The 23766-nt window shown below is 44.8% G+C and overlaps 1 protein-coding gene across 1 annotated transcript in view; it reads left to right on the forward strand.

Annotated features, from left to right (window-relative positions):
- The first annotated feature begins 938 nt into the window (after positions 1–938).
- Positions 939–23766, forward strand: part of LOC311228051 (uridine-cytidine kinase-like 1) — an 84838-nt gene continuing 62010 nt past the window's right edge. The window contains exons 1-5 of the mRNA XM_084313952.1: positions 939–1041; positions 2919–3130; positions 11947–12053; positions 14200–14370; positions 17502–17573. Of these exons, the coding sequence (XP_084170078.1) occupies positions 950–1041; positions 2919–3130; positions 11947–12053; positions 14200–14370; positions 17502–17573 (654 nt within the window). The 5' untranslated portion in view covers positions 939–949. The remainder of the gene's footprint in view (positions 1042–2918; positions 3131–11946; positions 12054–14199; positions 14371–17501; positions 17574–23766) is intronic.

Raw genomic sequence — 23766 nt, forward strand, 5'->3', positions numbered from 1 at the left:
GATTAAAAGCCTCCCCAATTTAGAAAACAGTAATCCAATGGCTGGTATTGATATACTACTAACTACTGCACGCTAACGGAGCTAACCGGACACTCAAGCAGATAACGAGAGCAATGACTTCCTTTCTGGGTTTTTTTTTTATAAATAAAAGAGCGACGTCTATAGCAGTGGAATACGTTTATTTTGTACATTATCTAACGTTAACACGAACCTAAACTAACTTTAGGTTAGTTGTAACGTTAGTTTAGGTTCGTGTTAACGTTAGATAATGTACAAAATAAACATATTCCGCTGCTATAGACGTCGCTCTTTTATTTTGAAACCCCCCAGAAAGGAAGTCATTGCTCTCGTTATCTGCTTGAGTGTCCGGTTAGCTCCGTTAGCGTGCAGTAGTTAGTAGTATATCAATACCAGCCATTGGATTACTGTTTTCTAAATTGGGGAGGCTTTTAATCGTCAAGGTAAGATGATTTTAAGTCATGGTAACGTTTTGGAGTTGTATTTGGAGTGTATTTCGTGACTGTAGGGCACTGTAGGGAACGTCAGGCTCAAACCCTCCCCCACTTCCAGTGATGAAGCTAAGCTACGCTAACAGAGCGACTGTTCCCTAAACTAAATGCACGCACAGAGACAAAAAAGGTATGCATCTTATTGTCTAACTCCAGGGAAGATGTTAAATAAGCTAATTTCCCAAAATGTTGGAGTTTTCCTTTAATGTCAAGGCTCTCGTCCACATTCATTCATTTGACCCCCGCAATCTCCCCCCCCCCCCCCCCCCCCCCCCCGATTTCAATGTAACGCGGAAGTGTAGTGGTCTTTATCTTTGCCATAAACCCAATGCTCCGCCCCACACGTGTTTCCAGGTGGTGACTTCTCTCTCCTAGACAACAGCTCTGGTTTGGTTCACGCGCAGCTCAGTACATGCGCGCGACGCGAGAGAGATGGAGACATGGCGACTACAATGAGCCAAGCCGAGGAAGATGTGCAGAAGAACATGCAGCCGAAAGAGGAAGAATCGGAAGCGGACAGAGCAGTGTCGAGGTCGGACAAGTAACGTTGACGTTAGCGAATAGAGGGGATGCAGTTTTTTTTTAGAACGAATAAAACCCATAAATTATGGGCCATAATAAGCACCACAGTAGCAGGCGCGGCTAATGTTAGCTTGGTGGCTAAAGGGTGGTAGCTAGCTAGCTTAGCACCACCCAGTGGGTGACAACATGCCTAAAGCTAACCCTTGTGTTTAGGAAGGAACGGACATACAGTTTACACAACAGGGTGCAACTCATCATGACCAAATAACAAGGCTGCTCCCATCAAGTGAGCTAACTGTCAGTTAGCTTGGACATAATGTATGAGCTTGGTTGTCCAGCTAACCACAATGCTAGCAGAACTAACCAATGCTGCTTCCTGGCTATCCTACCCAGTCACTGGGTGTGTATCTGCTGCTGCATAAGACGTGGCATTGATGATGGAAGAGAGATCAGGTGTCTGTCAGTGAATGTCCGTGAGACAGGCTTTCCTCCTCTCCTCTCACCACATCCTTCAGTATAGCTGGATGTTTAAGCTCTTTCCTGTTAGAATGGTAATAGCACTGCTATGGTTAAATGTTAAAGGCTTAATTGCCAGTGGGGGTCAACTATACAATTGTTTTTATATGCATTTAAGATGCATTTGATGAAGGCATCTAATAAATGGCCTATTCTATTCTATTTCATCCAGACAGGACATTGTGCAGGTTTATGCTGCAGTATATAATAAACGGAACAGTAATCCAGAATACAGTAGATCCATTCTGACCAAGTGATGACAGCCTTACTCATGCGAGTGCTGCCCTGTCCCACGCCGGCTCGCTGCATCCCGGACAGCTGTGTGCTTTCCTGGGGAGGGTCGGCGAGTTGTCCCCCCCTCTCCCTCACCCACACAGACAGTAGAGCCAGCAGAGAGAGGTACATGGAGGGGTTCTAGAATGACCGGACTCCCTCTCTACTCTCTCTGTCGTACATGGAGGGACCGACAGAGCAGTCAAACTGTCCGCACGCAGCAGCATGGGGGGCAGTCATGACCTTACAAGGCATTTCTGATGGTGACTAGAGAGAAGATGAGTGTCTGTTTACCAACCCTGACTAGAGAGAATATGCGTCTGAGAAACGTGCAGTGGCTCCCTCCTCCCTCTCAACACAAGCTGAAACTACTGCTTCAGCTTGGGGGGAGGGATGGAACGCACCGCTGTGAAGGAAGGGTGCGCTGCATTTTGCATTCACGAGACAAAATGAGAGCAGTGAGAGGCATACAGCACAATAATCGTTTTATCTCGATTATCTTGTTTCCATGATCATGGGTAACCAAAATCGCAATTGAAATTGCGACGCATCATCCAACCCTACTCTGGAGCTTCTGTGTACACATGCTAGGCTAGCTATTATTATTTGACAGTTTTGACAGAAACATAGGGGGGGGTAGTTGTGATGTTGAGGGCCCTAGACCTGTTTATTACTTACCAGTGTTGTTGTTGACTGTTATTTAGTCATTTCACAGCACAACAATCCATATTGTTTCTCATACCAGCTCGGGATAGATGGCCACAAACCGATGCAAAGTCAAGCTGACCGAGGCTCGCTGAAATGTACTCCACGGTGCACGCATGGTCGATTTCAGTGCGCTTCACTCCGTTTGTATAGACAGGAGCTTGACCCAATTGACTTTCCATTGATTTGTGGCCAGGCTAACTAGTATGAGGAACAGCATGGTGCTGAGAGAATTCTACTGATCGACATAATTGGTAAGTAAGAAATGGGGCTAATCGGAACTATCCCTTTTTAAAATGATAAGTTAAGGGTTTCACTAAACTAATCAAAAAGCATTAATCTGCTCAGTTTTTATTAATTGACCGTCTGTTGTTACCATACTTGCTGTTCCAGTGTGAGTGGAGACGATTCGCTGGACGGCCTCCTGGGCCACGCCCCTCCCCGATGCCCTTTGCCAATATCACCGTCGCCACGGAAACGGACCACCAGCCAATCCAAGACCGAGCCACCGTTGCTGAGAACCAATAAGAGGACTATCTACACGGCTGGCAGACCACCATGGTACAACGTCACAGGGACCACCTTCAAAGAGGCCTTTGTCATCGGTGAGAGAACCACGCAGACCTCCACTCACAATTAGGAATGCGTGATGTGAAAGAAAGAACATTTTTCCACAGGATTTTCAAACAAGATGGTGCTTATTTGCGACTAGGGGGTGGTCCGGAGGATGGCTATGCCCCCCTTCTGGGAGGTAAAAAGAATTTGCAATAAAGAAAGCCATTTGCTAATATTTCAATAAAATTGCAAACACAAGGGTAAGTTCCAAATACGTTATTTATTTAAGTACAGTATATAAGGTTGCACAATAGTTTAACCTCTTAAGTCAGAGGGCCGAGATTTATTTCACATCACAAATGGATCAATACAGTCCCGTATTAAGTGATGTTGCGTTTCTTTTTCAAATGTAGCCAAGAGTAAAGACCCTAAACCTATCAAAACGGCAGTCAAAGTGTATATTTTCAGCACTAGGTTTGTTTAGCAATGATTTTAAGTGTTATTAGTGAAATGAGCTTATAAAAAATCTCTGCGCATTGCACCGGAAAACGGATTATTTAGACTCGAGAAGAAGCACTCGTGAAATTGTTGTAGTCCTAAGAAAGAGGAGATCCAGGGCTTTCAATGGACATCTAAATTTCATAAAACTACACTACCCATCTCACACCAGCCGCCAACAACGGAAGTCCAACCATTTTTCTTAGAAATATTGACGTGATTTCCATGTTTATATCTCACGGGTCGAACAAACTTCAACGTTATTGCCATAAAATACAATGTATATATATTTCTTTACTTTTCTGTGAACGTAGAAAAAAAAACTGTGCCCTAATCCAAACGGAAATTTTGTGTTTGACAAAGGTTTTTGTAATGTGTGTAGCGGTAAACATTCAGCGTGATTATCCAAAATGACCGTCCACTTCCATTAATTTCGCCTAGCGAGTCAAAACAAAGGACTTCTTCCGTCTTCTTGTGTCACCTGAGCCTTCCCCCACTCTGAGCCCCCATCTGGGATCGCTTTCGGAGCAGACGCTCCTTGGCTACAATGGTGGTCAATCATTTTCGCCATCAGCGGTGACTGGTCAGTTCAGGACCGTTCACAACTGGACGTGGTCACTCATCAGAGTGGCTTGTCAAATGATGCTCGCCGGATATTTCGTCTTGTAACTCTAGACTCAAAGCATGTTGGTTGAGTGAGATGACTATCGAAAGTCGGCAAATTAAGGCATCTAATAAATGGCCTATTATATTCTATTCTATTTCATCCAGACAGGTCATTGTGCAGGTTTTTACTGCAGTATAATAAACGGAACAGTAATCCAGAATACAGTAGATCCATTCTGACCAAGTGATGACAGCCTTACTCATGCGAGTGCTGCCCTGTCCCACGCGGCTCGCTGCATCCCGGACAGCTGTGATTTCCTGGGGAGGGTCGGCGAGTTGTCCCCCCCCCTCTCCCTCACCCACACACAGTAGAGCCAGCAGAGAGAGGTACATGGAGGGGTTCTAGAAAGACCGGACTCCCTCTCTACTCTCTCTGTCGGACATGGAGGGACCGACAGAGCAGTCAAACTGTCCGCAGCAGCATGGGGGGCAGTCATGACCTTAAAAGGCATCTCTGATGGTGACTAGAGTGAAGATGAGTCTGTCTGTTTACCAACCCTGACTAGAGAGAAGATGCGTCTGAGAAACGTGCGGTAGCTCCCTCCTCCCTCTCAACACAAGCTGAAACTACTGCTTGCGGGGAGGGATGGAACGCACCTCTGTGAAGGATGCGTTCCATCCGTGTGTTCACAACTGGACGTGGTCACTCATCAGAGCGGCTTGTCAAATGATGCTCACCGGATATTTCGTCTTGTACTCTAGACTCTAAGCACGTTGGTTGAGTGAGATGACTATCGAAAGGCGGCAAATTAAACTTACATTTAGTCATTTAGCTGACGCTTTTATCCAAAGCGACTTACAAGTTCTGTACGACAAGTCATCAGGAAGGGCACAACTCTATCAGCTGAGCAACAATGTTCATCAAAGTGTTGAGTGCTACAGTGTAGGTTAGTTTATTAGGACAAGTGCATGACAGTACGGTTAGTTAGGGTTAGATATTTTTTTTCTTTTTTTAATTCAGATAATGGTTGAAGTGCGTCTTTAGTCGACGGCGAAAGATTGGACGTGTTTCGGCTGTCCTAACTGGGGTGGGTAGTTCATTCCACCATTGTGGGGCAAGGACTGAGAATAGGCGACTTCTCTTTGATGACCCTCCCGGAGCTTGGATAGGAGTGGGTCTGAGGCGGCCAGAAGATGCAGAGCGTAGGGGTCTTGAGGGTGTGTAGTTAGAGACCATTGACCGGAGGTAGGCGGGAGCGGTTCCCTTTGCCGCACGGTATGCTAGGTCGAGGGCCTTGAAGCGGATTCGTGCAGCAATGGGGAGCCAGTGCAGGTCCCTAAGAAGTTGGGTGACATGGGCCGACTTCGGTAGGTTTGAGATCAGGCGGGCCGCTGCGTTCTGAATGAGTTGAAGAGGCTTAGTGGCAGTGGCCGGGAGGCCAGCGAGCAGTGCGTTGCAGTAGTCGAGGCGGGAGATGACTGTTGATTGGACGAGGAGTTGGGTGGCTTCTTTTGTCAGGAAGGGGCGGATCCTTCTGACGTTGCTCAGGAGGAATCGGCAGGTTCTGGTTGTCGCTGCGATGTGAGCAGAGAAGTTCAACTGGTCGTCGAGGACAACACCAAAACTTTCCAACAATGTATTGGCTGATCAGCGAAAAATGCAACCTGGAGCCGGCAGACGAGTACAAAGTGCCGTGACGTGCGCGGCTGCGCGCGAGTACAAAAAAAAGCAGCAATTGCACGCCAATAATTCAACAACTGCGTGGCAGAGAGAGCCGAACTCGGCCGTGGAGAGGGGGATTTGCACTCACAAACTATGTAAGCTACAGACTGCAGACACATAGAAACCTCCTGACGGGAGGGCGGCTGGGTGGCGCAGCGGAGATTGCGCTCGTCACCAATGCAAGAGACTCCGGTCTCGAATCCGGGTGTCAGCGTTGCCTCCGGCTTGGGCCGGCCGTCATACTGGCTCAATTGGCAGAGTCAGCGGGTGGAAGTCGATGGGTGGTAATCTGGACGTTGTGGACAGCGACTCCTACAGGTCGGTTGGGGGACGCCTGCACAGCAGAGACAGGAAATGGCAAGGGCAGTGTGAGCCTCCCACACGTTACACCTCGCCAATGAGAGTCCGCGCTGGCAGGTGAAAAGATGTGACAGGCTGCCTCCTCGTGTACCGGAGGGGACACGTGATGCAAGGCTTCTATCCTCCCTACAACCGACCAGTGGGGGGCATATGTGAGCAACGTTAAAGACAGGGGAGGGGAGAATTGGAAACACGAAATTGGGATGGGAGAAAAATAGAAAATAAGGAGAAAGTGGATACAAAAAAAAGAAACCTCCTGACAGACACATGGAAACCTCCTGACAGACACATAGAAACCTCCTGACTGACACACAGAAACCTCCTGACTGACACATAGAAACCTCCTGACTGACACACAGAAACCTCCTGACTGACACATAAAAACCTCCTGACTGACGCATAGAAACCTCCTGACAGACACATAGAAACCTCCTGACTGACACACAGAAACCTCCTGACTGACACATAAAAACCTCCTGACTGACACATAGAAACCTCCTGACTGACACATAAAAACCTCCTGACTGACGCATAGAAACCTCCTGACTGACGCATAGAAACCTCCTGACCGACACATGGAAACCTCCTGACAGACACATAGAAACCTCCTGACTGACACATAGAAACCTCCTGACTGACGCATATAAACCTCCTGACTGACACATAAAAACCTCCTTACTGACACATAGAAACCTCCTGACTGACACATAGAAACCTCCTGACTGACACATGGAAACCTCCTGACTGACACATAGAAACCTCCTGACAGACACATAGAAACCTCCTGACTGACACATAGAAACCTCCTGACTGACACATAGAAACCTCCTGACAGACACATAGAAACCTCCTTACTGACACATAGAAACCTCCTGACTGACAGAAACACAGACACATAGAAACCCCCTGACTGACAGAAACACAGACACATAGAAACCCCCTGACTGACAGAAACATAGAAACCTCCTGACAGACAGAAACATGACACATAGAAACCTCCTGACTGACAGAAACATGACACATAGAAACCTCCTGACTGACAGAAACACAGACACATAGAAACCTCCTGACTGACAGAAACACAGACACATAGAAACCTCCTAGCAGAAACAAGGCTCTAGAAAGAAGGCTCTAGAAGCGACACGATGGCGGAGGATTTGGCAATATTTATCATTTAAACGCTGCAGCAGCTCGACTGGAGAGGAGCTCAGAGGACCAGTCCAGGCCAGCAACAGTATGTCTGCATGATGCAAGGCTGCAGCTACATTGATCCGTCAATGAACAGACAGAAAATGTACGGAAGTTATTACTGTCCGGCGTTGATTTACCTTAAAATAATAACTAGGGATGTTCGATATTGGCTTTTTTACCGATACCGATATACCGATATTGTCCAACTCTTAATTACCGATACTGATATCAACCAATATCAACCGATACCGATATATGCAGGGTTTCCCCCCCCCAAAAAACTGAATAATTTCAGGTACATGTCTCTTATCGTGGAATTAACACAACATTATGCATACTTTTGACAATAAATAAAATCAGAATTTGTTCTTACTTGCTTGCCTGGGTAAATAAAGGTTAAATAAATGTAAAAAATTAAAATTAAAAAATTAAATATCGATAATTTCCGATATCACATTTGAATGCCAATATCGGTAGGCCGATAATATCGGACATCCCTAATAATAACCTAAGGTGAACCATGGCAACAATATACTTGTCATTGAGAATGAATTAAAAACAGACAGAGAAAGCGGCTGAGTGGCGCAGTGGGCAAGGCGCTCGCCACTAACGCAGGAGATGCTGGTATCGAGCCCAGCTCTCTGCGTTGCTACCGGGTGGCCGGTCGTTCACACTAACACAATTGGCAGTGTTAGAGGGTGGGAAAGCCGGTGGGTGGGGATTGGACGTTGTGGACAGCGACTCCTACAGGTCGGTTGGGTGACGCCGGTGCGGCGTAAACAGGAAGTATCGGGGGCAGCGTGAGCCTCCCACGCGTTACTCCTCGCCACTGAGAGTTCGAGCTGCTGCGGTGAAAAAATGCGACAGGCTGCCTCCTTGTGTACTGGAGGGGACACATGATGCAAGGCTTCTATCCTCACTACAGCCGACCAGTGGGAGGCATAGTCTAGCAACGTTCAAGACAGGGGAGGGAAGAATTGGAAATACGAAATTGGGATGGGAGAAAAATAGAAAAATGGGGAGAAAAAGCGGAATAAAAAAAAACAGACAGAGATGGATGGACACAGCGGATCAATGTAGCTAACGTTAAAGCTCAAAGTAGGCGCTCTACAGATATTGAGCGTAATTTTGTCAAATGTCCGGTGTCGCCAGTAATACCGGTGTTGTCATTTATTTAGTTTATTAATCATGGGAAATTTCACATCACCGCGGCAACCCTACTGGATATTACCTTTAGCAGCCAATCTGTTGATGTCAATGAGCCGCAATGACTGGTTTCACACTCCGCTGTGCTGCAGTCGATGGGGCTGCTGTAAAAACACCCTTCCTGCACAGTCTGCACGCAAACACACACACACGCACAGTCAGGGGCGTAGCTGTAGATTCTGGGCCCCACTAAAGAATGTATTTGTAGGCCCCAAGTGAATGCGAGCGCGCGAAAGCGCGCAAAATTATAATTTTTTTGGCCATTTATTTATTGATGAAAACGCATAATATGGTTTTTACCTATACATTTGGATAAGCAGTTCAGCACCTGCACTGTTGGTGGGTGAGCCTAGTAAAGGATGTCGCATTGCGTTCATCTTCAATGAATGGACCAATGCAATAGTCTACCAAAGCCCCCCCCTCTCTCTATATATCTCACACACACACACACACACACACACACACACACACACACACACACACACACACACACACACACACAGGGCACGAAATTTACTTTTTGACTCACCGGCCAGTGGCGGGTAGATGAGAAAAATCTACCCGCCAAGCATATTTCTTACCAGGCAATTTTTTTTAATAAAATATATATACCGTACTTTTCGCACTATAAGCTGCACCTGACTATAAGCCGCAGCAGCTAAATTGAATGATGTGTACATATATAAGCCGCACTGGACTATAAGCCGCAGGTGTTTTAATGTTTAATTACCATATGTAATTAGCATTGGGACACAATACTGTCGGACAAATAACAAGAATTAACTCATTTACAAGTTGTATTAAGTTTAGCAAATAAGGGAACAGATAAATAACATTTCAATGCAGTCAAAAAAGCAATATTTAGATTTTTACATTTTTGGGTTTGGTCACGTCGAGTCACATATAAGCCGCACCGTTATATAAGCCGCAGGGTCGAAAAATGGTATGGTATTATATAATCATACTTGTAGTTGTATTATCTGCGAGACATCGCCACCACGCAACAAGTCAAAATGCTCGCTATCTGCAAACAGCTCCACTGTCTGTGTGTATACTCGAGTAGCCTCCAGCTCCAGCAAGGATTCTCCGGCGCTGCAGCTGGACCCTATACTCTGCGTTGGTCAAATCACATTCAGCATGCCCTCATGCGATGGAAGCCAGGGGCTCGAATACGCATCGAATCAATGTTATAAGACATTGATATCAGGAGCTATCTGTAGCTACTGCTAGCCGGCTAGATAACGTTAAGACAACGCCTCAGTGAACTATTTAGTTTACTGGGACATTTTGTAGTGAGCTAACGTGAGCTACCTACTACCTAGACTATTGCTGGAGCATTTGTTTATCAGGAGCTATCAGTAGCTAGCCGGCTAGATAACGTTAGACAATGCCTCATGTATTAAACTAAAAGTGAATAGTTGACTGGGTCATTTTGTAACGGTAGCTAACGTTAGCTCACGGAGGTCCCACTTAGAGTTGCCGCGGTATTGATATTTTCCTTACCGCACAAATTTGCGAAATATTTCCTACCGCCGCGGTTATTACCGCACAGTGCGCACACACAAAAAAAAACTCCGTTTGTCTCCGTGTGGGGATGCAGGCGGGGCCGCTTGTGTACACTGAAAGCTCCGTGGGCATGTCCGAGGGCTTGCAGCAAGCCAGAGTTTAACACAGTTTCAATCAATCAATAACAACATTAACCAGACTCTTGTTGTGTCTATTGTGCTAAAGCTAACGTTACCTCATTGTGTCTATTCTACCAAGCAACCCGGGTTTAACGTTACCTCTCGTGTATATCTGCTGACGTTAGTATTAGGCTAATAACAACAAACTTAACACATCAGCGATCTTGTTGTGACACTAAACTTTCCGCTCTGTGGTAAATTGGGTTGATGTCGGTTTTGTTTCATCAATAAATGAGGCCGAATACACAGTGAATCCATCCTTTTCTGTTTATTACACTTGGTTGGTGCTGTCGCAAACAAATCCTGAATGAAATACATCCTTAGCGAGGCAGTAAAGATGGCGGCTTTCTGTTTTTGTTCAGAGACTCCAATGTGTGACGCGTCTCTCTTCTGACCAATCAGTGGTCTGCAATGTTTCACATGACTTTTCTGGTACCACTTCTACCCAATAGGGTCGCTTGGAACCGAGTAGGGTATATCTGCAGAGCCGCAAGTCCAACGTCTGGGCGCTACTTTATTATTATTAAAAAAATCAGCTGTGATGCGGTATTCAGCCCAACTCTGCGGTGGGCGTGATGCAACAGCGATACCGCGGTAATGCGGTTATCGCGGCAGCTCTAGTCCCACTAGACTAGAGCAGTCAGCAGACTGCCCGAGGCAATAACCTCTGTGTTTACACGGGTTTGGGAGGGGCAGGAGGAGGAGCAGTGCGCTGCAGGTCTGTGTGCTTGAGACAGAAACTCCGCTAAGAATTGGATCATGTTTTTCGATCGGTTTTCACATGACTATTTGGTTGCCCACCACATGGCGGACAGACCTCTCAGTCTCACTCGCCAAACCTAAAATCTGCCCGCGGGTGGCGGGCTCTAATTTCGTGCCCTGCACACACACACACACACACACACACACACACACACACACACACACACACTTCAGAAACAAACATGGTATCAATGAGAGCATCAATAATACACCTGAGTGATGTCTAGTAAAAAAGAAAAAAAAATGTTGGGCCCCCCCCAGTGCTGGGCCCTTGGAATCATCCTAAGCTCCCCCCCCCAGCTACGCCCCTGCGCACAGTCACGCACACACACACATAAACGCACAGACAGAGGCACATACACACAGGCACGTACATACAGACACACACACACACACACACACACACACATACACATACACATACAGAGACACACACACACAGGCACGTACACACCAAAACACCCACCCACACACGTGTATGAGCATACTACCATCCAATGCGATCAGGGCTTCGGAACTGAGGAAAATGGAAGAATTTGCTCAAGTGGAACAATCAACCTGCATCCCAGGGAGAGAGAGAGGAGAGAGAGCAATAATAGATGAGGAGAGGATGAGAGACGGAGAGAGCGAGAATAGATGGAGAGATAATAGACAAGAGGGAGGGAGAGGGAGTGCCAGTCTGTTGGCCTGGAGCGTTGATAGAGAGTTGGTGAATATCAGGAAGTGGAGCGTTGATAGAGTTGAGGTGAACAGACTGAAAACGTTATCTTATTAGAAAAACCAATTGTCTAAATGTCAAAAGTATCCTTTTTAAGTTCCCTCCTCTCTTCCATAGGCCTTTGTGGAGGAAGTGCCTCTGGGAAAACCACGGTAGCCAATAAGATCATCGAAGCTCTGGACGTTCCCTGGGTCGTCCTGCTTTCCATGGATTCTTTCTACAAGGTAAGGGTTCACAATAAAGAAAACGAGATCCCGCACACAGTCACTTTAAACCATCTTTTAACACATTCGGGGCCATTGGGGGCCGTCTAATCTCACGCTAAATGGCCAGCATTTCAAAACAGCCTTGCATTGTATGTGAGGCTGTTTGTAGAGCTAAATCTATACTTTATAGTATTGCTATCTGTCCATTCTCATTGTCAATTGAGACCATAAACCGTCCCTTCAAAATGGCTTAAAGAATTTTTTTTTTCATCAATACGTTCTCATTTTATAGCCTCGTGAATATAAGCGTTATATGGGATTTGGACTAGTATATTTCCTGGAAGGCGAGATACAGGGCGCTAAGCTAATAACATTAAATCGAACAGCGTTTCGACCCTACAGAAGCTAGAGCTAAAACGCAAAATGCATATTGTCGGTATTCATGGTCCACCATGAATGCATGAAAGGGGGGGGGGGGGGGTGGGCGGGGGACGTCGTTTCTGATTATTGATTACCAATAACCGCGTTAGCCTCAGTAGCCACATTCGTTGACCGGGTGGTTGGCTATCAAAGCAAGGCCTGATCAGCATGTAATTTACATGAAAAAGATCTTACCGTGGGCCGGTTGGATCCCCAAAAGGATTTCCCAGTTATCGATTGCCATCTGGTAGATCGATATGTCCATTTGCTGATGATATATTCCTTTACTGCATAGTGAATTCGGCGTCGCAAAAGGTATTCCAAGCTACAGGCTACACGTATAGAATCCAGCTAACTGGTGGTTAGAAGTGGTGGAGAGAATAAAAGCTAGCATATAATGGTAGTGTCTGGTTAGGAGCGAATGATAATGGATGGATTATCCATTGGGGGGTCCAGGGTGGGGGGTGCGAGCAAGAGCATATGTGTGTAGGGTAATGGATGGCAGGTATTAGGGGTACATCTTGTATAAGACATTTGTCTAAACGGTGATTTAATTGGATGTGCACTGTTAATTAATGCTTGTATCTAATCGTGTGTTGTCATGTTTGTTTATGTGTTTGTTTAAAAAATTATAAAAAAATAAAATACAAAAAAAAGAATCCAGCTAACTGGAAACTCCATTGAAAGTAAAAAAAAAAAGAGAGCACCGTTCTGCCACAGGGCACACTACATTATTGAGACAGCGCCCCTATGAGGATCTGGCCGGTAATGCACTTTTCAGAATTCGAAGAGTGGGATAAATCTGCAGTGCCGCTCGGTGACATTGAGTAGGTTATTAAAATGGAATAAAAGCCCAAACAACCAGGTTGGCCCTTTAGGCATGGCGCCGAAATACAGACATGTCCGTGGCTGGGCGCCAATGTGTTAATAGTATCAATGTTTTGGTATAATAACCTTTTATCAGATTATCTTGAAACGCATGGGAGAAAGCGTCTCACCTCAGACCCTAAAAGCTCGACATTCTGAGGTCACTGTTGAATTACTGTCCGATTTTCAAACGACAATAAACCTGTGTAACTTAATCACTGAAGCACTGTAAAGACCAGCTACTCTAATTAATCCTCATTTCAGCCCTAATGACGCAACCCCCCCCCCCCCCCCCCAAATCAATGATGTCCCTTGTCGCTGTAGGACCCGGAGTCAATGGGCTCTTGATGCGTTTTCCCATGGAATCAGAAAAACCTATGTGTGCATGTCTATGGGTGTAATAGAATTAGCCAGTGTGAAGTCATCAATGATATGATGAGAAGAAGAGCTAACAATGAATCATTGCTTGAAGGTAGACTATTCTTTTCTCTCTTTCTCTTTCTCTTTCTCTTTCTCATTCTCATTCTCATTCTCATTCTCATTCTCATTCTCATTCTCATTCTCATTCTCATTCTCATTCTCATTCTCATTCTCATTCTCATTCTCATTCTCATTCTCTCTCTCTCTCTCTCTCTCTCCCTCTCTCTCCCCCTCCCTCCCCCCCCTGTGTGTCTCTCAGGTATTGACTAAGCAGGAGCTAGCAGCGAAGAAAGAGTATAACTTTGACCTCTCTCTCTCTCTCTCTCTCTCTCTCTCTCTCTCCCCCCTCCCTCTCGCTCTCCCAGGTATTGACTAAACAGGAGCAGTAGCTAGCAGCGAAGAACGAGTATAACTTTGACCACTCTCTCTCTCTCCCCCCTCCCTCTCTCTCTCCCAGGTATTGACTAAACAGGAGCAGGAGCTAGCAGCGAAGAACGAGTATAACTTTGACCACCCCGAGGCGTTTGACTTTGAGCTGGTGGTGACAGTGCTGAGGAAGCTGAAGAAGGGGAAGAGCGTCAAGGTCCCTGTGTACGACTTCACGTCCCACTGCAGACGCAAGGAATGGGTAAGAACTGAGCTCTCGTGAATTGAAGGGTAATTCCACCAAATATTAACCCTTTCACTGCCACACGACAGAAGGTTAACCCTTTACTATCATACAACCGACGGTCGCCGGCTGTCGTGTGGCAGTGAAAGGGTTAACCTTCTGTGAATTGTCGCAGTGAAAGGGCTAACCGCTTTGGTAGTGCGGCAGTGAAAGGGTTAAGGTATACCGAAGTACACCTCCCGTAATAATAACATAATGTCAAGTGTACTCTGGTAGGAAATAGTTCCTACGTGAAACTGCTCACAAGTAAGTAACCGTGGCATGCTTTCTGGAGAGAGACGTCACTGTTGAGTTTTTCCAAATGTTTTATTTATTTTTGTATTTCTTTTGGGTGCTTTGAGCACTACAAACCAAGTGCAATTCAGCTCTATTGTATTTGAGTGATGGCAGGTCTTCTATGGAAGATCTCCAAAACTCTGGATGGATAGATGGCACTCCATTAGCATGGTTTTGGTATCTAGGGACATCTATGGATCTCAGGGAATATATTCCCAGTGTCAGAAATATTGTGTCCGTTACTAGGCTTGAGTAAATTGTAATGAACCAAAGGAGAATATCAATTCAATCAAAATAAAAAATCATCTTTGACGGTGAATAACACCATGCTAAAAATGACCAGACATGCACGTGTACAAAAAAATCTATGCAAATTAATAAAGGGAAGATGATTAAACAGAAGGTTTTGTAGATACAGTACTGAATTCTGCCATCTGGACACATTTGAAATTATTATTATACGTAGAATATCAGGCCTATAAATTACTTTATTATAGCCAAGTCGCACATCTATGGATCGGGCCAAATCTCCTCTTTCCAATGGCAGAGTTCAATCTGGATTTAGTATCACCAGGCGTGCAGCAAGAACCGTGAATGAAATCTACTGTAAGTACAGTTACTTTTTTATTATGTAGATTCCTCCGCCATTTTTCATCAGATTGCAACGTCGTTTTTTGCTAGACCTTCACAGTAAGGTAGATAAACTAACTGCGTTCTAATTTATGCCAATAACGTTCAGGTTTGTGGTAGATAATCCCGAAATATAAGATAAATAAAAAAGTTAATCCACAAGTAATTTGATTGACAGGAGCTGGCTTGAGTTGGGTAGTGTAATTCTTTGAAATTCCAACGCCATTCGAAAGCCTTGGGTCTCCTCTCCTCATATATTACTACAAACAAAATGGCCGCGCGGATTTTCTTCTGTTGATACTCGCTAGTTTCTGAATACATTTCTAAAACTCTTCACTAATATTTCACTGATAACACTTTAACCTATTGGTAAACAAACGTATTGCTGAAAATATACACTGACTGCTGTTTTGACAGGATTAGGGCCTTTTACTCTTGAAAAAAAAAGGAACATTAACTCATACAGTCTGTAGAGATGGATTTATGGCGTGATGTCATTTGCAGGTCACCACCGGACGGTTTAAGAGGTTAATGTATTTGTCTTTGTGGAGTAGGGTAAATGGAGGAGATGTCACCACCATGATATCGCGGGGAGACTGTGTCTTGGGAGGTAGAGCTGGTCTTCTGGTAATCTCAAGGTTCCCATTTGGATTCCGGCTCCTCCCAGCAGTGTGTAGAAGTGTCCTTGAGCAAGACACTTAACCCCTAACTGCTCCCGATGAGCAGGTTGGCACCCTCCACCAGCGCAATATGACTATGTGCTGTAGGCTACCCCCATCTGACTTGGCCTCCAATATATCTGCCTTGGATCATTCTTAAGCAGAATGAGTGCCCACATGTTTGCCACTCACTCAAGTTTCACGTTTTCTATAAGGTACATCTACATTACAGTGAAATGCTTGGTTCTGTATGACCCTCCTGAAATTGTGATTCATACAGTAAAAGAATAAACTAAAAGACCAAACACTATACAAAACTAAAATCCCAAAATTTGGTAGAAGAGGTAGTGTCATTTTTTTTTATTTGTGTTGCTCATTCTCTCTTCTCTCCCCCTCCAGCTCTCTCACACTCTGTCTCACCCACTTTTACTCACACACACACACCATATCACCAAACCACACGCACATGTGCACACACCTCATGCACACACCTCATGCACACACACACACGCACACACACACGCCTACCTCAGACCCAGAAATTATCCTGAACATTTGAGGCCTATTAACTCTACTGATTATGAACATGTACGTGCCAGACATTACCCATGATGCACCTCCACGTCTCAGAACTAATCACAGGTTCCTCATCTACAGTATTGGTAATGAACTTAACAAACCTCTTCCACCACTGAGGGAGTATCACTATGACAACTGGTCTCGCACCTCTCTCTTTCTTTCTCTCGCTCTCTCTCCCTCTTTCTCATTCTCATTCTCTCCCCCCCCCCTTTGTACACGCCCCTCTCTCTCCCCCATCTGTGATGTAATTTCATGGCTGAAAGGCATGGCTGAACCCAGGGAAGCGATCTGACATTACTGGTAACTCAGAAATAATTTTATGGGCCTTTCTGTTTGGCTGTGAATATAATTTCCTTTAAATCTCCAGGGATGTTGCTAGCCAGCCAAGAACTAGCACATTAGATGGTGGCTACCTATAGTGTGTGTGTGTGTGTGTTTGTTTGTATGCAGGCCCGGACTGGCCATCGGGAGCACCAGGAGTTTTCGTTTGCTTAGATCTTTTGTACACGTGATCTCAAGAAGTTGCTGAATGAGCTCAGTGGCAATTTTTCATGTCTGGTCATTTTTAGCATGGTGTTATTCACCGGCAAAGATGAAAAAAGAAAAGAAAATTGGTTCATCACAATTTACTCAAGCCTAGTAACTGACACAATATTTCTGACACTGGGAATACATTCCCTGAGATCCATAGATGTCCCTAGATACCAAGAACATGCAAATGGACCTTGTAGAAGTGGAGCAATCTTTCATTAACTTTTTAGGCAGATTTTCAGAAAATAGGGCTCGGGCTTAAGAGGTTAAACAACTAAATAATGTGTCATGATTCACTTTCAGGTAAAAAACAACAACACTACACTATAACACAGACGAGAGATAAAAGATTAACATCAATACAGTGTCTTGCCCTGATATTAGAGTTCTTCCCTTGTGTTTCTATTTCCACAGAAAACGGTGTACGGAGCCAATGTGGTCATCTTTGAAGGGATTCTAGCTTTTGCCAATAAAGAACTGTTAAAGGTAAAGAATACTATCTCTTCTCTTCTCTAATATCCTCTCTTCTCCTCATCGCCTCTCCTCTCTAATATCTAACATCCTCTCTCTCTGACTCTACACATGTGTGAATAAACACTGACTGTACACATGTGTGAATAAACACTGACTGTACACATGTGTGAAGGCACTGACTACAAAATGCTCTGAGTGCATAAAGAAGGAGAAGCATCGAGCAGGGGAAGTTGGAATCGTAACCACAACGGGAGAAGACCGGCATTCTAGTGCGTTACTTGCCCCTGAAAGATCCCTACTGGGGGGAAAAGCCTGGAAACCTCACAACTAGTTCAGAGTCGGGGAGATGTTGAAGCTGTTATGTCACAAATAATTTCATTAGGGAGACACCATATTTTGGTATTTGGGCTAGGGAGAAGGATTCCCTTGGTCGTGGCTGGGATGGGCTAGGTAGAAGGATTCCCTTGGTCGTGGCTGGGATGGGCTAGGGAGAAGGATTCCCTTGGTCGTGGCTGGGATGGGCTAGGGAGAAGGATTCCCTTGGTCGTGGCTGGGATGGGCTAGGGAAAAGGATTCCCTTGGTCGTGGCTGGGATGGGCTAGGGAGAAGGATTCCCTTGGTTGTGGCTGGGATGGGCTAGGCAGAAGGATTCCCTTGGTCGTGGCTGGGATGGGCTAGGGAGAAGGATTCCCTTGGTCGTGGCTGGGATGGGCTAGGGAGAAGGATTCCCTTGGTCGTGGCTGGGATGGGCTAGGGCAGTGGTTCTGAAACGTTAAAAAAAAAATTAAATAGAGAGAAAGCTTTGTTGTATTTTCTTGACTTGAAAAAAGACGATATACAGTATATACTAGGGATGTCCGATATTATCGGCCGATATTGGCATTAAAATGTGATATCGGAAAATATCGGTATTGGTTTTCAAAAAATTTGTAATACATTTTTACATTTCTATAACCTTTATTTACCCAGGCAAGCAAGTAAGAACAAATTCTGATTTTATTTATTGTCAAAAGTATGCATAATGTTATGTTAATTCCACAACAAGACATATGTAATGTTAACTACCTGAAATTATTAAGTTTTTTTGGGGGGGGGGAAACCCTGCATATATCGGTATCGGTTGATATCGGAAATTAAGAGTTGGACAATATCGGTATATCGGTATCGGTAAAAAAGCCAATATCGAGCATCCCTAGTATATACATTTGTAAATCAATATCTTCCAGTCGCTTGTGCCCCCCCTGTCATGCCTCTGCGCCCCCCCACATAGAAACACTGGGCTAGGGAGAGGGATTCCCTTGGTCATGACCTGGATAGGCTAGGGCAGGGGTGGCCAACCAGTCAGAGACTAAGAGCCACAAAAAATACTGTGGTACCACAAAGAGGCACACCATATTATACCAGCGTTTCTAAACCTTTTTTTTCAGTCACGGCACCCTTCATGTGTTTATAGGTCTCACCCTCTGGCCTCTGAAGTTGCTAATGTCTTTTTTATTTGGGCCTCACAGGGTTAAAAGTACCCTGTGAGACCCACGGTTGCAAAATTACAAAATCACTTTTAGCCATTTAAAAAAATAATGTTTATAGGGCGGTCAGGTGGCGTAGCGGAGATTGCGCTCGTCACCAACGCAGGAGATGCTGGGTTCGAGCCCAGCTCTTGGCGTTGCAACAGCTTGGCTGGTCGTTCATACTAATACAATTGGCAGTATTAGGGGGTGGGAAGCTGGTGGGTGGGAATCTGGCGTTGTGGACAGCTTCCCACCCCCTAATACTGCCAATTGTATTAGTATGAACGACCAGCCAAGCTACAGGTCAGGTCTCGGCGCTTGCTCAGCGGGGGCAGGACTTAATGGAGATAGCGTGCCCTCCCACGCATTACACTTCACCAATGAGAGTCCTCGCTGCCAAGTGAAAAGACGTCACTGGCAGTTGCCACACATATCGGAGGAAGCGTGCGGTCGGCTTCGGGACGCCCTTGTACCGACTCGTAGGAGAACATGCATACAGCAGCCAGGTAGGGGAGGGGGGGAATTGGCACGGCGACTAAATTGGGACCGGGAGAAAAACAGAAAATTGGAGAAAGAGAAATAAAAAAAAAATATTAAATAAAAAATGTTTATTTAAAAAATTTTAAGCACATGTAGGCCTATAGTCAATTGATCCTGTTGTTCAGCCTCACAATGCTATTTGATAGTAAATGTGTTTATATGTCCCACCCTCTGGCCTCTGAAGTTGCTAATGTCTTTTTAATTTGGGCCTCACAGGGTTAACCTCTTAAGCCCGAGATATACAGTAAAAGTGTATATTTTCAGCATTACGTTTGTTTACCAAGTTTATTGTTTATTAGTGAAATATAAGATTATATAAATCTCAGGGCATTGAGTCGGAAACCGGCACATATTGACAGGAGGAAGTGGCACAGCCAAAAGTGAGTGTAGTCTTTTGAAGGAAGAGACTCAGGGCTTTCGAATTTCGAAAAACTACCCTACCCAGCTCACACCAGCCCCTGTCAATCATCTGACTTCTGGATTTACTTTTTTATTTCTCTTATTTTTTGGGATTATCTCCCACAAACCTGAACGTTATTGCCATAAAACAGAACACAGTTAGTTTCTCTACCTTTCTGTGAACGTCTTGCAAAAAACGGTGTTGCAATACGATGAAAAATGGTGGAGAAATTTACATTATAAAAAAGATGGCAGAATTCAGTACTGTATCTACAAAACCTTCTGTTTAATAATCTTCCCTTTATTCATTTGCTTAGATTTTTCAGGTCTGGTCAATTTTAGCATGGTGTTATTCACAGTCAAAGATAAAAACAAATTAAATAGAATTGATATTCTCCTTTGGTTCATTACAATTTACTCAAGCCTAGTAACAGACACACTATTTCTGACACTGATCCATATATGTCCCTAGATTCAGATCTCAAGAACATGCAAATGGGCCATTAATTTTTTTTTGTAAATGTGTATTCTACATCCTTATGGAATGAGTGACATAAAAAAAAAAAAAAATTATATATATATATATATATATATATATATATATAATTTTTTATGGATGGAAGAGCCGCACATTGACAGGCAAAGAGCCGCATGCGGCTCGCAAGCCGCGGGTTGGCCACCCCTGGGCTAGGGAGAGGGATTCCCTTGATCGCGGCCACAGCCTGGATGAGCTTGGAAAACACTTGAGAAAGCCGATCAATGTCAATAATACTACTGAAAGAGGCACCAGGGGAATCTCTTTCTGAGGGGCTCACCAGAGAAGGGGGGAAGAACCCCTACGTCCACCTCAGAGCCGGAAGAGTCAGATAGTTGATGCAACATTTGTTGGGAGTGACATGGTCGGAGGAGTCCTCTTCATCAGGCGGCTATGGAAGATGGCGTGGAGAGACCGGCACTCCTCCCGAGGGAGAACCGGCAGCTCTTTTCAGTGGAACAGTGCTCACGAGGGAGAATGGCAGCTCTAGTGTTGTCAAAAATATAGATTTTTCGATACATATCGATTCTGAATATTTAAAACGGTTTCAATACTCATTTCCCGCAATATCGATATTTAATTATTCATAATTTTTTTGTATAAGGAAGTTGCATTGTTCATTTCAATACCTGTAATAGTACAGTTGTCCACACAGGGCACGAAATTAAGTTTTTGACTCACCGGCCAGTGGCGGGTAGATGGGAAAATTCTACCCGCCAAGCATATTTCTTACCGGCCAAAAAAAATAAGCATTTTTGTGTCACATATATAAAAAAAAATGTCCAGTACATTTCAAGTAGATAAGCTATTACGTTGAAGAATACACCCCTCCCTACCTCCCTCTTCCAAACCGTTCCTACAACAATTGTTTTATGTTGCATGATCATGTACATTTATTTTGTATTATTTTTTTAACATTTAAATATCAATATTATCTGGCAATCCTCAGTAAATACTATCAAACTCATGTCATCTGGTCTTTTCCGCACACACACACACACACAGACACACAGACACACAGACACACAGACACACAGACACACAGACACACACACACACACACACACACACACAGAGCTCCCTCCCCGGTCCCCGCTCGCCCCTGTCCTGTAAGGTATTGGCTCGTGTTGCTACACGGACATGTTTGTATGTTGCACAGTACTTCCTGGCTTACTAGTAAACAAACAGTCAACGTGATCACACGCTCTCCGTTTCTTATTATATGTGAACTAAAGAGTACAAGGTTTACACAACAGCCCCCACACCTTTTTTTTTAATTTTATTTGTACTTGTACTACCTGCTGTCGGCTGTTATCTCTCTCTGTGAGCTTGATTAGCTAGCGTTAGCTCCGCGGCTAATCTTAGGTTACGCTGAATTAAATCAATGACTAGGTTCTAAAACATTGGAGTAGTTTTCACTGCACATAGAAGCAGCCAAACAGCGGGAGCATTTCGGGAGCATATGACCAAAACTCAGGCAATTTCGAGCCCTTAAGGAATCAAATAGTCTGCCATGGCTACATGCGTGGCGCTAACGTTATGCGCAAAAACGGGAACCGGTTTTCGATCCCCATCCCTACCCGCCATGTGGCGGACAGACCTCTGTGTCACTCGCCAAAACGAAAATCTGCCCACCAATGGCGGGTGGCGGGCTCCAATTTCGTGCCCCGAGTCCACACACACACACATGTGCATTCAGTTAAATTGGAATATGACTGTAATACAAACAGTTCAGTTTGTCAATCTGTTATGCTTAACACGCAGTACTATTAACTTTACTTAATTTCTAAGATTATATCATTTAGTTATTATGGGTTATTAGTTATGTGTGATCTAAAGATAAACAAAGGGTTTTAAAAGTGTTATATTTATCTTCTCTTATAGTACCAGAGAGAATCTGAGGAGAATCAACCAGCAACAAAAGCAAAATTTATTTAAAAAAATATATTTATCTTTTTTTCTTTTTTTAACATTTTAAGATTGAACCTTTTCCCCCGTGGTATCGAAAATGGTATCGAATATCGATACTTTTCAAGGTATCGTATCGAAGTTCGAAATTCCAGTATCGTGACGACACTAGTCAGCTCTTTTCAGTGGAACAGGACTCCTCAGGAGAGAATGGCAGCTCTTTTCAGTAGAACAGTGCTCCTCACTAGGGAGAATGGCAGCTCTTTTCAGTAGAACAGTGCTCCTCACTAGGGAGAATGGCAGCTCTTTTCAGTAGAACAGTGCTCCTCAGGAGAGAATGGCAGCTCTTTTCAGTAGAACAGTGCTCCTAACTAGGGAGAATGGCAGCTCTTTTCAGTAGAACAGTGCTCCTCACTAGGGAGAATGGCAGCTCTTTTCAGTAGAACAGTGCTTCTCAAGAGGGAGAATGGCAGCTCTTTTCAGTAGAACAGTGCTCCTCACTAGGGAGAATGGCAGCTCTTTTCAGTGGAACAGTGCTCCTCACTAGGGAGAATGGCAGCTCTTTTCAGTGGAACAGTGCTCCTCACTAGGGAGAATGGCAGCTCTTTTCAGTAGAACAGTGCTCCTCACTAGGGAGAATGGCAGCTCTTTTCAGTAGAACAGTGCTCCTCACTAGGGAGAATGGCAGCTCTTTTCAGTAGAACAGTGCTCCTCACTAGGGAGAATGGCAGCTCTTTTCAGTGGAACAGTGCTCCTCACTAGGGAGAATGGCAGCTCTTTTCAGTGGAACAGTGCTCCTCACTAGGGAGAATGGCAGCTCTTTTCAGTAGAACAGTGCTCCTCACTAGGGAGAATGGCAGCTCTTTTCAGTAGAACAGTGCTCCTCACTAGGGAGAATGGCAGCTCTTTTCAGTAGAACAGTGCTCCTCACTAGGGAGAATGGCAGCTCTTTTCAGTAGAACAGTGCTCCTAACTAGGGAGAATGGCAGCTCTTCTCAGTGGAACAGTGCTTCTCACTAGGGAGAATGGCAGCTCTTTTCAGTGGAACAGTGCTCCTCACTAGGGAGGGTGGCGGCTCTTTCGGAGCTTAGCCCCGTAAAGGACTTTTGGGTATGTCTCTTCTGGAATGGTCCTCATCACAGCGGCTATGGAAGGCAGTGTGGCCTGAAGAAGAGCAGCGGCTCTTTCTGAGGTTGGCCCTGAAAAGGACCATCAGGTAAAGTCTCTTGCGGCGTCCATGAAGATTTTGATTGGTGCACATGAACAAAATCATTTAGCGTGAAGGGAGCGCAGGGGAGGTTTCAGCCACTGCTTA

Source organism: Notolepis coatsorum, assembly GCF_963971535.1.
Source record: "Notolepis coatsorum genome assembly, chromosome: 5".
Lineage (NCBI taxonomy): Eukaryota > Metazoa > Chordata > Actinopteri > Aulopiformes > Paralepididae > Notolepis > Notolepis coatsorum.